We start from the raw sequence: 17,606 nt of genomic DNA on the forward strand, positions 1-17,606 counted from the left end.
TCAAAGGGACTCAATCTAAGATTAAAAGTAATCTCATTATTTTAATTCTAAGCTTAGATCCTTACATCTCTTGTACTCACATCAAACTTCAACTTTACAGCCAGAAAACACCACGTGTTGTTAAGAAGACAACTTAAAAAGGAACAAACAATTTTTAAATTCCTTATTATACATCATGCTGCAGCCCACTTCCTATGACTCTGTAAAATATGGTTAAAGACATAATAGGAACTCAGTTCTCACCTCAAAAATGTATAAATGAGATTTGAGTCAAGAGTCTCTGATAACTAGCCTGCACAGCGGGCGGGGGTTCTGAGAAGATGAATCTCCCATTTCTATTACTGTAAAAAACTAAGCTTTTAGGAAGATTTAGAAAACACAGTAGCCTGAAATGGATTCTACTGTTCAAAACGGAAAACTCTGTTTTTACAGGCCCTTTAACCCTTGTTATACTGGTGCAATGAATAGTGTATGTATCTCCCTCCTACTGCAGCACCTGCAACGTGCCAGTTATGAATTCGTTCTAATTAAATACATGGATGACCAAGTGACATGATAGTATATACCGGTTCTGTCTACCCACCATATAAAGTAAGTTAAGAATAATGTTCTGGCATATCCAAGGGAATTTTTTGAGGATATTAAGTATTCATAAAATATCTCATGAACAGTTAAGTAGTATCTGAAAGTTTATTATCAATAGCACAATAATTCTGACTAGGGAATAAATAGCTGAAAATATATCCGAAATTTGCTACTTCTTGTTTATACTTAGATAAACTATGTGGTAACATATATATATTTTAATTATAAATAGATCACAAATCAGTAATTTCTAAAGAAAATATTTATTTCAAACTTATTTAATAGATGACTTTTGAACCAGAATAAGGAGGAAATTATACTAAATTAGTTATCTGTGGAATTTAAAGACTTGATTGGAGACAGAAAACAGAATGTCTTAGGAGAAACATATTTTACAAGCCACAGATTTCTGTGTAATAAGCTGCATTGCATCCTAACTGCAAATATGACATTCAGATGTCTGGACTAGATATTTTGGTTCTACATCTAAAGTGTTTATCAGAAAAGATCCATTAGCAAATGTGTACCTTTAAGCAGTTTAATTCAATTCAATGAGATTTGTTTAATTTTGTGCCCAGAACCGTTCTCTTTGTGCAGTAAATCCCTGGTGTTTGTAAAGTGTGCCTTCCGGAGCCGCCCAGGAAGTAAATAAAGGACAACAGATCCAACTAGCCATTACCTGGACTCTAGAAGGAGAGAGCAGAGAGAAGGCAAGAGAGGAAGTGGTACCTCTCCACTCTGCTGCTTCCCCTGGGAAATATCTGATTGGCCTCAATGGAGGTTCAACTTTGGCATTCTGTGTTGATTCATTTTAAGTATAGAAGTTGTTGTGTTTGGTGGAGTGGATTCCAACTCACGGCAACCTTATAGGACAAAGCAGAACTGCCCCATAGGGTTTCCAAGGCTGTAATCTTTATGGAAAAGAGACCCTGGTGGTACAGTCATTAAGCACTGGGCTGTTAACCAAAAGATCAGTGGTTTGAACCCATCAGCCATTCTGGAGGAGAAAGATGTGGCAGTCTGTTTCCATAAAGATTACAGCCTTGGAAACCCTATGGGGGCAGTTTTACTTTTTTTATAAGGTTGCTATGAGTAGGAATTGACTCGATGGCAATGGGGCTTTTTTTGTTCGTTTTTTTTTTCCTTTGGTTTAATGTTTACAGAAGCAGATCACTACTAGGTCTTTCGCCACAGAGCCACTGGATGGGTTTGAACTGCCAACCTTTCAGTTAGCAGCCAAACACTTAACACTATGCCAATAAAAAAAAAAAAAAAAAAATAGGGCTCCTTAAGTACAGAAGTACCAACCACACTTCTTTCCAAAAGTGGAAAATAACACCACGTTTTCTGTAAAGTCAAGGAGTACTGTCTATGTTGTTTGTGATCTTTATTTCTAATTAAAATCTGGTGCTAAATAGTATTTAGCAGACACACTTAAGACATGCTGTCTTAGTCATCTAGTGCTGCTGTAACAGAAATACCACAAGTGTATGGCTTTAACAAAGAAAAATTTATTTTTTCATAGCCTAGTAGGTTACAAGTCCAAATTCAGGGCCTCAGCTCCAGGGGAAGGCTTTCTCTCTGTGGGCTCTGGAAGAAGGTCCTTGTCCTCAATCTTCCCCTGGTTGAGGAGCTTCTCAGGCGCAGGGACCCCGTGTCCAGAGGATGCTGCTCTGCTCCCGGTGCTGCTTTCTTGGTGGTATGAGGTCCCCAACTCTCTGCTTGCTTTCCTTTCCTTTTATCTCTTGAGAGATAAAAGGTGGCGCAGACCACACTCCGGGGAAACTCCCTTTACCATTCAGGGAGGTGGCCTGAGTAAGGGTGGTATTACAATCCCACCCTAATCCTCTTAACATAAAATTACAATCACAAAATGGAGGACAACCACAAAATAGTGTGGAGTCATGGTTCAACCAAGTTGACATATGTTTTTTGGAGGACATCATTCAATCCACGACACATGCTTAAAGAAGCTTAGGAATACATGAACATTTTAGAAGTCAGATAAGCAAGTAATGAAATAGTAAATATTGAGGTGAAAAAGAAGGGGTTATTCTCCTGCAGTTCAGCTGTGATGAGATTCACTAACTTGAGAATGTGTAAGAAGTGAGTCAGCTTCTGCAAATGGTGGAATATTCCGAACATTTTTATTGCAGACAGACCCAATATATATAGTGAAGGTAAACAGCATTACTGTTTACTGTTGAGAAGAGTATAAACAGGATATGATGTAAGGAATATGAAAATTGAATTTGCCTACCATTAACTTTCAGAAAATGGAGACAAATTGGAGTTTGCTTAAACTTTTTGTCTACAGTTAAGCCATTTATTGCTTCTGTCAATTTTAGTAACTCTCTGAGTATTAAGATCAAATGCGTAATAATATGGCCCGCTGAAGAAAAGGAAGAAGTCTATAAAAAAAGGAGAGAGAAAATTTGTTGAATTAGCTTGTAGAAATACAGTTTCAGACATTTTCAATTACAAACCCTCACCTGTCTCAATTTAACGTTCAATTGCAAATATTAAAAAAAAATTAAACAAAGTTATTAATTTTTTTTTCTACTTACGATCCTGATGGAAAACTGCATCAACTCTAGTTCTTATTCCTGGAAAGGTACTTTCTATGCTTTTGGGATAACCTGGTTCCATGAATTGTCTTTGGCTATCATATCTGAGGGGGAAAAATTTTGCACGTTTTAAGACAAATACAGTGTATCATGACAACAGTTTTCTTTAAATTGTAATACTTTACAAAGTGCCTTCTCACAATGTCTAATTTTTGGAATTAAGAATGTTTAACTTCTCTACCTAAGGGTACATACCCATTTATAAAAGATATGGGTATTACTAATACTAAAACAGGCCTCCAATTGCTGATGCAGTGTTTTATTTTTCTCCCCAAAACTAAGAGCTTATATTTACTAAAACCAAAAACCAAATCTGTTGCCGTAGAGTCAATTCTGACTCATAGCAACTCTATAGGACAGAGTAGAACTGCCCCACAGGGTTTCCAAGGAGCAGCTGGTGGGTTCAAACTGATGACCTTTTGGTTGGAAGCCAAGCTCTTAGCAACTACGCCATTGTATTCAATTGGTACAACTGTGTGTGTATGTGTATGTGTTTGTGTGTGTGTGTGAATAAATATAAAAATAAGCCCAGCTTGGGCACCAAATTCTGTAGGCTATTTGCATAATGTTTGAGTGTGTTAGAATTTAATTCATAAAGGAGACTCCCCCAACACTCTCTTTGCATCCCACCCTAGTGTTTTATTAAAATTTGCTCTATTCCATGATATGGAATCCTCAATACCACTGAACAGCCATTTTAGTTCATAAAAATGAAATTTTCAAAAGCAAAAGCACTAAGAATCATATTAGGAAAAAGAATGTTTTTTGACTAAACCCTATCAAAAAACACCTAGTTCTTTTAATTCTTCAGATTTCTAAATTTTTGTCATTCTTAGTGATTTGTAGACAGGGTAAAGAAACACAGATTTCAATGCCTAATTGAAAAAAAAAAAAATAGGTTACCTTACCTCCAGAATTGATCGCTTACAAAGAAGTATGTTTTTCCACTGTAGAAAACAGCTGCATCAATCGCTCGAACACTGCTGGGGAAGCCATAGTTTGATATATCCTTCGGGTAATCTCGCAGAATATCATAGCCACTCATAGCCCAGTATTGGTTGTCTGCCAATGATTCAGGTTATATGTTAGATGAAGTTCTTTCATTTTTACAAACTGATGTACACCATTTCTTATATAACTACAGCACGGATATTAAAATACATTTATACAACAAACAGTCTTTAAAAGATGAAGATGGTAAAGTTAAGTCCATGGTATTATAATATGCCTAGCAGTTCTCCAACTCCTTTAAAAAAAATTCAAACTTCTTAGCTTGATATCCAAGGACCTCACAGTTGGATGTTTTATCTCACGTGAGTTCTATACAGAGATTAAATTACAGCCTCGGGGAATCTTAAAATATTACAGCTGGGTGGAGGAGGAGGAACACTAAAGATGGCCTAATATTGTCTTCTCATTTTGTAGATGAGAAAACTGAGGTTTGCAGAGGGGACAACTTGTTCAAGGTCACAGAGCACTTAATGACAGAGATGGGACCAACCCAGGTCTCCTGACCATACCTGGCCAGCAAAATGTTCTCTCATTAGTTCACCTCTTCTGAATCTGGAAGGTGCCTGCTATAGATTGAAATGTGTCTCCCCAAAATATATGTTGAAATCCTGACCCCTATACCTATAAATATGATTCTGTTTGGAAATAGAGTGTTCTTTGTTATGTTAGTCAGGTCATAGCAGAGTAGTGTGGGTCCTAAACCCAACCACTCCTGAATTATAAAAACAGCAAATGGACACAGAGACGCACACGGGGAGAAAAAGACAGATGATGGGGATATATGCATCTCTAAGGACTGCTCACAGCTACTAAGAGCTGAAACAGACAAAGAGGGGCCTCTCCCTAGAGCCATGTCCTGAGCTCAGACTTGTAGATCACTGAACTGTGAGAAAATAAATTTCTGCCCTTGTGATATTTGTATAACAGCAGCACTGGGTAACTAAGACAGGACCACAAAGAAGTCCTGCCCGCTCCCTTAAAGCAGAACTAAAAGTAAGTTGAAAACCTTAGGCGATTACCTTTAAATAAGAAAACTAGGTCACTATCAAAATCCTCGTAAGCAGCCTGTATTCCATTTGGCAGGGATGGCCAGAATAGTGAAATAAAATATTGTTCGACTGTTCGTAGCTGAGGGTGCCTTCTCCAGAAGAACCTAGAGAAATAAAGAAACACAAGGGAAAAAAATCACATACACACAGTTTAAAGGGGCAGCTTCTGTAAGCCTTGGGCTAGTAATGACACTTCGTAAGATTGCTGGGAGAACATAACATGATAATGTATGCAAAGTTCCTAGCACAGTGGCCAGCACATGGCCAGGGCTTTTAGTGATATTATGCACGTGATGAGCACTTTATGGTTTTCAGAGTTCAAATGGTCTTATTTGATTCCACTTTGCACTGTCCCTTCCTAATACAATGGCAAGTCTTAATTTGTTAATATTGTTCATAATTGTTCCCAGAAAATAGTAGAATATATAGCCATCAACAGTAGGCAATAGCAAATACACTCAATCTCTGATTACAGAAGAAAAAAAAAGAAACTAATCACCACGGAATTGATTTCAACTCTTGGTGACCCCATGTGTTGTGAAATAGAAATGTGTTCCACAGGGATTTCAAGGCTATGACTCTTTGAAAGCAGATCACCAGGCCTTTCTTTTAAGGTACCTCTGGGTGGGTTCAAACTAACCTTTCAGTTAGTATCTGGGCACCTAACTGTTTGCATTACCCTGGGGGGTCAGTCTCTGATTACACGATCACAAAATAGCAATGGAAAAATGAAGAATCCAGTCAGTTAGATAACTGGCCCCACAGCTAGTAAGATGATAGTTTCCATTTCACTTGGCTGATTTCAGATAGACTTGAATGATGTTTTAGTCTCAGGTAAACCTAGCTATGGAGTTCCCAAGCAGATATAGCCCATGTCTTGTTTCCATTACCACAAACATCTGAATGTTAGTGAATGTTTGAGCTCCCCACCACCACCAAATGTTTTCAGTTACCCAGAGACAACTAAAAAAAACTTCAGTGAGATGACTATGTGTAGAATTCAAAGGAAAAGCTGGGAATGTGTGTCTTAATTAGAATCCAGTTTTAAGTTACACCAGTTAAGTCAAAGAAGGAATAATTCAATCTCATACCTGTCTTTAAAAAAATATATTTCTCCTCGGAGCGTGGTGATAGCATCAAATGCCAATCTGGGATCACAGGCTCTGGGGGTGCTTGGTCCAGTGGGTTGGATAGGGTCACTCGAAGGTCCTGTTAAAAAACAGGGGATGGTGTTTTATAAGTAAAGTTCAGTGTGACTATTAGGATACTTCAGAAACTTTTCAGAAAGATGAAGGGTTTTCACGTGAAGAGGAATGCTGCCAGACTATCCCAAAAGGCTTTAAAATAACTGTAGATTTGGCCCTCTTAAAATTTTTTTTTTTTTTAAATTAAGAGGAATGATGGTCTTTAGAGCCAGCTCCAGATTTAGTTTGAAGCGAAGAAATTTGAATTCTAACCCACCTTTTTTTTTTTTTTTAATTCTACTTCTTTGCTTCTCCCCCTTCCAGGTGCCTCTTTCCCCTTTTTTGGTCACTCGGTATCCACTTATTAACAACCTGTGATATGCAAATGACACAACCTTGCTTACTGAATGTGAAAAGGACTTTGAAAAGGACTTTCAGTAAGCAAGGTTGTGTCATTTGCATATCACAGGTTGTTAATAAGTGGATACCGAGTGACCAGAAAAGGATCAAAGACTACTGCCTTCAATATGGATTGCACATCAACATAAAGAAAACAAAAATCTTCACAACCAGACAAATAAGCAACATCACGATAAATGGAAAAAAGATTGAAGTTGTCAAGGATTTGATTTTACTGGGGTCCACAATCAACACCCATGGAAACAGCAGTCAAGAAATCAAAGGATGCATTGCATTGGGCAAATCTGCTGCAAAAGACCTCTTTAAAGTGTTGAAAACCCAAGATGTCACTTTGAGGACTAAGACCCACTGCCCAAGCCATGATGTTTTCAATCGCCTCATATGCATGCGAAAGCTAGGCAATGAATAAGGAAGACCGAATAAGAATTGATGCCTTTGAAACATGGTGTTGGTGAAGAACATTGAATATACCATGTACTGCCAAAAGAACTAACAAATCTGTTAGTTAGGAAGAATAGTGAGACTTTGTCTCACATATGTTATCAGGAAGAATCAGTCCCTAGAGAAGGACACCATGCCTGGTAAAATAGGGGGTCTGCAAAAAAGAGGAAGACGCTCAAAGAGATGGATTAACACAGTGGCTGAAACAATGGGCTCGCACATAACAAGGATCATGAGGATGGCGCAGGACCAAGCAGTGTTTTGTTCTGTTGTACATAGGGTTGCTATGAGTCAGAGCCAACTTGATGGCACTTAACAGAACAAAAACAACCACTTACTCCTTCCTCCTGAAAACCTACTACAAGGAAAGATCAGGTTATCAGTCTTTTAAGCCACAGTGTAAATCTAAATTGAGACCTTTTTTTAATAAATATTTTTGTTTTATCCTATTTTCTCACTGTAGATATAAATATTTTTGTTTTAACCCATTTTCTCATTGTAAAATTAAAGGCTGTGCTACTAGTCAAGAGAATTTAAAACATTGGTGAGCAAAAGAAAATGTGGGGGGAGGGGTGGAGAAAGGAGTAGAGGAGTAGGGGCAATTAGAGTAGGGCTTCTCATTTGAGCAGCTCTTATTGTCATGAAAGAAATTCCATGGTTCTGGTACCCTGGCAGGCTTGGTTTTCTAGTGCTGTCCCACCAGAGAGGGGAGAGTGCTTTCCGCAATTCCACTCCACTCCACTCCATACCACACTGCTTAATGGAGCACTAAACTGAGAGGTTCACAGTTAGAACCCACCCATGGGAGAAAAACCTGTAAAGATTACAGCCTAGAAACCCTATGGGGCCATTCTACTCTGCCACATGGGGTTGTTCTGAGTCAAAAATTTATTCAATGGCACCGAAACAAACAACAAAAACCTGAGTTTCCTGTTCTTCCTTACAACTAGTAGGGGGCAAGAGGAAAAGAGGGAGAAGAAATGCAATGGTTTTACTCAGGCCGTACTTATGACAAAGCAAAAAGCCCGTATACTCCTCCCTGAGAAGTATCAGTCATGCCTTTTTCAAAAAAGCTCCTTTTCCTCCCCATACTCTACTTCCATTCCCCTCCAGTCCCCATAAGAAACAATTTTAATACATTCAATATACATCGTTTTGTTAGTGTGTATTCTTGAAAATGCCTTGTTTTGTCTGTATACATTTCTAATTTTTTTTTATATCACATAATTTACACATTCCATAATATGTGGAAACCCTGGTGGTATAGTGGTTAAGCACTACAGCTGCTAACCAAAAGGTCAGCAGTTCGAATCCACCAGGCGCTCCCCAGAAACCCTACGGGGACAGTTCTACTCTGCCCTATAGGGTCGCTATGAGGACAAATCAACTGGACAGCAACAGGTTTTTTTGGTTTATAATATGTATCCTTCTGTTTCTTTTTCACTGAGCATAATGTTTTAAAGATCCATCTACGTCATTAGCATATGCACATCAAATTCAGTGCTTTTGGTCACTGCACAGCGCTCCATGGGGTACATCTACTGCGTTTTACCTGCACACTCTCCTCATGGTAGACCTTCAACTTCCCTCCAGCTTTCACCACCACGGACAAGACTGCAGTGAACATCCTTGGCAGGCCTTGTACACATCTCCTTGTGGGTCTATGTGAGATTTCTTGCGAGGGAAATGTATTGAGGAACAGAGTTGCTGTATCAAAAGGGCCAGCCATGTCTTTTTAAAAAAGCTATAAAATTTGGGAAGCAAGAAGGAGGAGGGAAAAAAAATCACCACTATCTATAGACAACTATGGAAAATAGTTGTGCATTTCTTCCCATTCTTCTCCTTCCCTAGGCCTCCTTTGTCATGCTGTATTAGCTACAGTTAACTCTGAGAGGCCAGTTTGAGTTTTCCCAGCAGAGAGAATCTGAGAGAAGTGCCAAGGGAAATGCTCAGATCAGGGGCCTGTCGGGGCCTATTCCTAGCTCCCATCAAGGACTGTCGTTTCTTCATGTGGCTTTACCATAGATGGCCTGGATGCCTTCGATGTCATCTTCAGGGAGTGAATATGAGCTGGTGTCCGTGTAAGCGTAGGTGGGATACATCAACGCACCAGGATCAGAGGAATGAGCGAGCCCCAAAGAATGGCCAAATTCATGAGCAGCAACAAGAAACAAGTTGTAATCTGAAATGCAAGCATATGAGGTGAATGGCTCTAAGGGTGATGGAAATACGATTTCAAAGAAAGCAGCTTCCAAGCCAAAACTGCCTGGAGGAACAGCCCTCCCCACCCCATCTTTTTCACCTTCCCTTCAGGTACATGAAGAAATGGAGATTGGGAGGAATCAAGCTAGGAGTCAAAGGTTGGGATTAGGTGAGTATGAACTTCTCATCAAATCTTAGAACTAAGAAAAGCTGCAATTATTCCAGTTCCCAAATTTTATGGATTTGGACCCGATGTTTGGAGAACTGATGGTCATATAATTTGTCAGTCTCAAAGCCATCACACATCTCACCATGGCTCTCTAAACCCTATTCTCTTGTGCTCCTATTCTCATCCCTCTTCCATTTCCCAGGCCCACAGTCTCATTAGCAGAGTCTCAGTGAGTAGGTAGTTAGAAAATAAGTCTGCCAGGCAGCAGAGGAGCCTTGGATGTAGGGCCAACTCATATTGGCTCCCTAATCATGGACAGCCTAGCACTGGCTCTTCCCTGTTCTTGAGCTCTCCAGCCAGCTCTAGGAATGCTCCGTTGGAAAAGGAGAAATCCCTTATAGCTCCCTTTCCCATCTTTTAATGTCTTCTGGCACAGTGCCTAGCATGACAGGCCTTCAGGGCTTCACTCACCTGACTCCAAGAGATATTAGAGGGCTTGAGTTCCTTGGTTCCCTGAGAATCCTTCACTCCAGCTTTCTCACAATACCCTATAGTTTTCTACATGCTCACCTTAACCAATAATAGTCACAGTTGTAGGGTGCTTACTATATGCTAGACAATATCCATGTGCAACATTATTTAAGCTTCACAGCATTTGTGTTAAATAGATATTATTAACACTATTTTACAGTAAAGGAACTGAGGTCTTTGGATTTTGAGTATCTTATTCTTGGCCTTACAACTACTAAGAGTTGGAGCTAGGGTTCAACTCAGGTCCAAAACCCATGCTGTTACCACAATGTTCAATTTCCTATAGATAATTAGACTAGTAAAATTCTACTCATGCTCCAAGACTTACTGTCTTGATCATCACATCCTTCCATTTATATATTCTTGGGTGCATTTCAAAAAACATCTTTGAGTGCTTAGACTACTGTGCAACCAGCTGTGTGAGATTTGTCATGGTTCTCTGGGATCGCATGATCTAGAGGGGAGATATGTGTACAAGCAACTTGAATGCACAGAATAATGATGGAAGAGCAGTTAGAGACGTAGAAGAAAAGGGCTGTTACGAGTCTGTGGAGAAAGGACTCGTTCCCAGCTGAAAGGCAAGACAGGAGGGGGTCTTTGACATGGTATGGAAAGATGAGAGAGAGTTTGAAAGGTGGGTCTTGGTGTATGGGGAAGGACATTTCCGGAGAAGGAAACAATGTGAACAAACTTAGGGAAGTTGGAAAGCACAAGATGTGATCTAGGGACAGGGAATGGGGCAATATTGGCTGGTGCAGATGGAATATGAAGACAAACCAGAAAATCTAGGGCACAAATTCACCAAGAGTCTTCAGTATCAAATGAAGATGTTTAGATCTTATTTGGTACAGAATACGCAAACACTAAAAGTTTTAAGGAGGAGAGTAATGTGTTCCAAGATGGACTTTTTAACAATAAACCTTGCTGCACCTAGGAAAAATTAGAGGGAGCAGGTGTTGGAGGTGGAGAGTCCAATTAGAAACCTGGGTCATTTAGTTCAGGCAAGGTACACTGACCATCTAAACTAGTGGGGAGAGCAATAGGAATACAAAGCAGTGGAGAGTTACTATGTGTCTTTGGGTACACACAGCTCCTAGTGCAGGGATGTAGGTGTAATGGACACAATATATATGTTGAGAAAATGGCAAGAGGAACAGGTGACCAAACAAAGAAAATAGGTATCTCTTTATTGTTATCTAAAAGGTGCTCTGTGTTTTATTATTGCCCCGTGGCCTTGTAAAGTGCCATTTGGTATAGATATATGTGTCCTTAGCTTCTTTTCTTCCCTGCAGGTGCCCAGCCCTTCTTATTATGAGCCTTCTCCTGGAAGGAGTGGTTTGCTATATGGGAACATGACATTGAAAAAGAGCTTTGTGAAACTGCATCAACTAGATGAGAAAGAAGGTGACTGCTCTTTTCTAAATAGGGCCATTTTTTTTTTAAAGGAACCCAGTTATTTCTAGATTTCAAAAAATATGGGCCTTTGCTAAACAGCATTAAATTTCAAAATATTAAAAGAAAGATGTATTTTAAAGTGGAAGTCAGCAAATTTTTTCTGTAAAGGGACAGATAGAAATATTTTAGGTTTTGTGGGCCATGTAGTCTGTCACAACTATACAACTCTGCCATTGTATACTGAAAGCAGCCATAGACAATACGTAAATAAATGAGTGTGGACCTGTTCCAATAAAACCTTAACCATGAACACAGGGGGCCGGATGGGATTTGACCTTGGTCTGTAGCTTTCTGATCCCTGCCCTAGAAAATAAGGTCAGTACGTAGCCTCAAGATTTTTTAACCCAAGTAAACTTAATATTCTAAGGCAGCAAAAATTTTAAATGATCAGTTTGAGTGAATTTGAAATGTTACAGTTACTTGGATGTGGACATTGATTCTAATGTGGAAAATGTTCATTCAAAGACTACCTGTAGACATAACCTTGGTTAACTTACTTTCAAAGCTGTTGGTCCATGTTTCTTCTGCATCAAAATGAACATCTCCTCCAATATCTTGGCCTGGTTGAAAGGCATGAGCAAGGATTCCATTGGGTCCATCAAATGGAGAATTGTCACCATGCTCTGAAATGAAACAATTCATATTAAATCCTTGCTGAGTCTCAAGTTAGCAACAGAAAGCAAAATTGAGGATTATTGCTTTGAGACTACCTTTTTCGAAGAAACCAATCTCGATGTCTGCTTTTCCCTCTGAGATGCTGGTGAAGCTCAGGCGTGATGCACGACTCCAGAGTGCAAAGGCTTTCCTAAAAGCAGTTTCCACCTCAGCCTTTGTCCAACATGAGGGATAACTGTTAATCCTTCAAAGTGAGAAGATGAATGAAGAGTTCATTAATGTCTAGAAGAAAAGGCTATCAACAGATTGAGTTGCTCTATCTTGGAGTGAGTTGCATATGTGATGTGCTACCACTGTGGAGGATTTAAGTAGGGGATGAGGATTCTGGGTTGAGGACAAACATCAGTTCATATCTGGATTTTGACCCTTATTAACTTCAGGATTTTGGAAAAGTTACTTTATGTCTTTAAACCTTAGTTTCCGTGTTCATAAAAAGAAGATAATAAAATAGTAGCCCTCTCATAGGGTGCTATATGGATTAAATACACGTAAAGCATTTAGTTCACTACCTGGAAAATAATAGTATTAAAAAATATATTGGAATGTCCATAGGTCAGGTGGCAGATAGAGTGCAGAATGAAGAGTAAAATGAGAGTTCTCCCAAAATATTGATGTATAGTATGGAGGCAGAACACATTTAGGTAAACTCCCTTTTCAACTGATTGATCGACAACATTACATTAGGTTACATTACGGAAAGTAATTATACTACAATAGATGTAAAGTAATTACATTGTATTAAGTTACACTATGGAAGGTAATCTGCTCTACCCAACTTATTTAACCACATGTAACTACTCCAGGACAGCATCTAGACAACTGTTTGGCTAAACAACTGGGAACTAAAGCGTAGTCAAGCTGACACATAAAATTAACCATCACAGGCTGTTTTATTTTTTACAGCGTATGTCAATAACCCTGATCTAGAGAATTTCCAGTAACAAATCTTTTTGGGGTCCTGAAGTGAGTGCTTAGAGAGACAGCCTTACCTCACCATGGTCCTCTTTAGATTGTTGGTGAAGGAAGACAAAAATGGCAGGCTTTGGAGTGAAAAGAATCCATGGAATCCCTACCCTTTCCTTCTCATGCTCATTCACGGGTATCTAAAATCCACAATGGCAGGGATGTTTGTCTGTTTGTCCCCAGTATATCCCAAGTCCTAAATCAGTGTGTAGCACAGCCTAAGAGCCCAATAAATACTGGCTGAATGAATGAATTCTGAAACTCAAGAAATATCACCTGTAGGTCACGTTCATGTGGTTCCACTTGGGGTTTCCTGGGGTTAACATAAAACCACCAATATCAGGCACTCCACAGCGAGGCTTTTTCATTATCTCCAGGGTTTCAGCATCTGGTTTCCCTGTCTCATTCAACCCAAAGAACCGCTGCATTTCTTTAAGCTTTTTGACAATCACGCCAGTGCTGTTATTCCTTTCAGACTCAAATTGAGACATGGGCAATCGGTAGAACTTTTCTAGGTAATTCTGGACAAAGACAAACACATAAGAGTACTTGCTGCGATATTGCCTTCAGTTCTGTGCGTGTTTTACATTCCTTTCTAAATTGCTTCAGGGATCAAACCATGATTTACAACCTGACAAAGCCACAGAAATAACACAAATTTGTAGGTTGACATTGAGAGAATATTACCTGAAAAGAACAGCCCTTCCATTCAGTACTCTAGTTAAATGTTTATGCATAAAAATAGGTGTCAATTGCTACATATAAAAGGTAGCATAGTGGTTAAGTGCTACTGCTGCTAACCAAAAGGTTGGCAGTTCAAACCCACCAGGCACTCACTGGAAACTCTACGGGGCGGTTCTACTCTGTCCTGTAGGGTTGCTATGAGTTAGAATCGACTCAACAGTAGTGGGTTTGGTTTTTTTTTAAAATACAGTATAGGCAGTCCCTGGATTATGAAACAAGTTCCTTTCCTAAGTCTGTGTTTAAGTCGAATTTGTACGTAAGTAAGAACAGTTAGGTACGGTTCATATCTAATGTCATTTAGTCAAATGCTTGTCCTAGTATATCGTGTAGCTTTCTGTGCATTAAAAAATTAAAGAAACACTTCCAGATACACTAAAAAATCTTTAACATAATAATGTAGTAACAATAATAATATTTTGATGTATGTCACAAAGTAGCACCTGTTTGTTATTACGAACCTTGGATTTTTTTTATAATATGCTTTATGGGGTGTTCATGACTACAGGTTGTACCTCAGTCTGACATTCATAACCCAGGAGCTGCCTGTAATGAAATTGCTTTATTTTTATAGAAGGAAGAATTAGAAGCTGCATTTAGTGACTTCTCTTGAGGTATTAGTTGTATCATGCAGATTATCTCTTATAATCTCCAAACACTAGTATAACCAAAAAAAAAAAAACCTAACAAACCAGTTGCTACCGAGTAATTCTGACTCATGGCAAACCCGTGTGTATCAGAGTAGAACTGTACTCCATAGGGTTTTTCAATGGCTGTGATCTTTCAGAAGTAGATTGCCAGACCTTTCTTCTGAGGTGCCTCTGGTTGGACTCAAACCTCTAACCTTTCAGTTAGCAGCCAAATGGGTTAACCATTTGGACCACTGAGGGACGTCAAACACTACTATAGAATAGATTTAATCATCTTCAGGAAGAAATGGAGGTTCAGGGAGGTAAGGAACTTGCCAAGATTACAATTCAGGTCCCTACTCACCATGCTGCACCTCAAACGAGAATTTACAGTTTCGAAAGAAGAACTTCAAATATGTTTTTAGGTAACAGCAGCATCACTGATGTAACATTTTATCCACCAAGGCAACTCTTTATAAGGAGCCTCTATTTCATTTGGAACTAAGGGTTCTGAAGGAGGTTAACAAAGCAGTTATATGACTTCTTTATCTCACTTCTGTAGCCTGTGAACACCTGGTCTTCTGTAGATGACAGAAGACAGAACACAGGCTTGCAATCAGACAGGTTTGGGTTCAAATCTTGGCTCTGCCACTAATAAACCATGAGACCTTGGACATGTCAATCACATTCCTTGTCTCTAAAGTAAAAATAATAATCCCCACCTCCCAGGGTTGTTGTGAAGATTAAATAAGATAATGCTTGTGCGATACTTAGCAGGTGGCCTTGTAAGCACTCGATGAACTAGCTCAATGAATCTAGCTAATGAATCTAGCTATTTGCCCAGAGGTTTTCTGTTGTCATTGGAAGAGATACCAAAACATCAACAACAAGAAAAATGCCTTTCTAAAAGTGGATTGCTAAGAAAATTGCGTATGCAAACATGTAACCGTGATCTCTTGTGTTCCTTAAAATTTGGCCTGGCTTTCATACTGTGAAACAACAGAAAAAAGCTTTTGGCTCTGCTTTCGTAGGGCTTCCGAGAGTTGATAAACAGTCCTGCAAATCCGGTGCTTGGTAGATCACAGTGAACTGATTCCTGCTTTGTTCTCATCTCCCACCTCGTGCTCTCTTCTACAGCTGGGATTTTTGGCTGCAAAAGGAAGTTTCTATAGGAAGCACCAGGCAGGTAGTAACCATATTACAGATATAACGAAGGGAAAACCTTAGGTAACTAAAAAAAAAAAAAAAAAAAAATTTTTTTTTTTTTATGGTAACTAAGAAAGAGAGAAAATCATTTAGTTTTATAATTAAAGCCATTCATTCTAAAGAGGTTCTCCAGCTGGAGGCAGCTTGGCAGCAGTATTTTCCCAGGCTTTGAAGAGCCAGCATATGTTCATGCCTTGACTTTTAGAGGGCCCAGTCCTTGCCAGACTGGAATCCTCCAAATCATTGAGCCAAGCTGTTAAGCCGAGCCAGCATATGTTAATGCCTTGACTTTTAGAGGGCCCAGTCCTTGCCAGGCTGGAATCCTCCAAATCATTGAGCCAAGCTGTTAAGCCTCAAGGAAATCACCCAGATAATTTCTTTCAGGCTGTTTTAACTAAGAAGAGAAAACAACCCACCCCATTTCCCAATAATTGTCAAATCAACCACTCACCCCAGGGGATAGGTGATAGTTCATTTACCTGAACAATTTTTCTATTTCTCTCTTCGGGGGGTTCAGCAGGTACAGGCAGGGCTTTGGAGAGCTCCATGTGGACTAAGAGCAGCAGCGGAAGCATTTTCAGACTTAACATGGCCTTTTCTTCAAACACTACCTCTCCTGGCCTTCTTGTCCGCTCCTCTGGGTATGGCCCTTTGCTGTTGTCTACCTGGAAGCTCACAGCATCATGTGTCACTTGCTGCTCTTTTTGGTCCCTTTTAAAGCCACATCTTAAACAATTGCTTCATCAGGAATATGAAGCAACATAGGTCATTTACATCCTAACGATTTTGCAATTTTATGATGTGATTTAGTACCCCAAAATGGAGGAGACTTTCAGCAAGGAAAAAAAAAAAAAATTGCTACACTTTGCTTTTGGGATTTTTAGTTAGATATTTGGCAAAATCATCTGGCCAAAGAAAAGGCATGCCCGATAGGAAGTTGCATGGGCAAACAGCAGTTTTCTGGCTATGTTAAGACTCTGAGGCTCTGTTAATTTATGCAAAGGAATGTTGTTAGGTCAGTGGTAGGTTTCTTGGAACTAAGGAGCCCAACTGGAGAATCCTTGTACTTGCCTACCCTTGCTTTAATTGAGCAAATTTTGTGGCTGGGCGGGTTGTCACGAAGTGGGTTTCATATTGGGGTCTGGGACTAGCTTCTGGAGGATGTGGTTTTGGTTTGAATGTATTAGAGAAACACCAATCTGTAAGTCAGATGTTTCACAGGAAAGACAAAAAGAGGAATAACTGATGATGATAACAAACATTTGGTGATTACTTATTACACACCAGACCGACGTGTTGTACGTACATGTATTCCATCCTCACCTAGCCCTGGGAGGCAGATGTTACTGTTGACAATTTTACAGATGAAATCAGGTCCAGAGAGGTTAGATGACTGGTCCAAATCACATGCTTAGTTTGTGAGGAGCTGAGATTCAATCCCCAGGTGGTGTGTTTAGAGAGACTGAGCTGGGAGCTGCTACGTGGGTTCTGCCTTCTCTCCCCTTTGGGCCCTAGCAGGCCTATAATGGAGCAGAAGCTCAAGGCCTGTGCTAACAGGGATGCCTTGGTTTATGTTCATGAAGCAGGAGATAGGGGAGAGGGAGAATGAACTGTCTGATAGATTCTCGAAGGAATAAGACACAGAGAGGATTTTCTGACAATGTGACTACACAGGGGACTGTATTGTCAGGAGCCCTTGGACATGCTTTTCAAATCTT

The 17,606-nt window shown here is 39.6% G+C and overlaps 1 protein-coding gene across 1 annotated transcript; it reads right to left on the reverse strand.

Moving 5' to 3' along the window:
* Window positions 1-2,063: 2,063 nt before the first annotated feature.
* On the reverse strand, window positions 2,064-17,044 carry MMP8 (matrix metallopeptidase 8). Its single transcript, XM_003415666.3, has 10 exons — window positions 16,368-17,044; window positions 13,589-13,833; window positions 12,385-12,533; window positions 12,172-12,297; window positions 9,338-9,499; window positions 6,364-6,481; window positions 5,243-5,376; window positions 4,121-4,274; window positions 3,153-3,256; window positions 2,064-2,996 (listed from the first exon to the last, which is right to left on the reverse strand). The coding sequence occupies exons 1-10, from the start codon at window positions 16,476-16,478 to the stop codon at window positions 2,884-2,886; spliced, it is 1,416 nt and encodes a 471-aa protein (XP_003415714.1). The 5' UTR covers window positions 16,479-17,044; the 3' UTR covers window positions 2,064-2,883.
* Between the last annotated feature and the right edge of the window lie 562 nt (window positions 17,045-17,606).

Source organism: Loxodonta africana, chromosome 7, assembly GCF_030014295.1.
Source record: "Loxodonta africana isolate mLoxAfr1 chromosome 7, mLoxAfr1.hap2, whole genome shotgun sequence".
Taxonomy (NCBI): domain Eukaryota; kingdom Metazoa; phylum Chordata; class Mammalia; order Proboscidea; family Elephantidae; genus Loxodonta; species Loxodonta africana.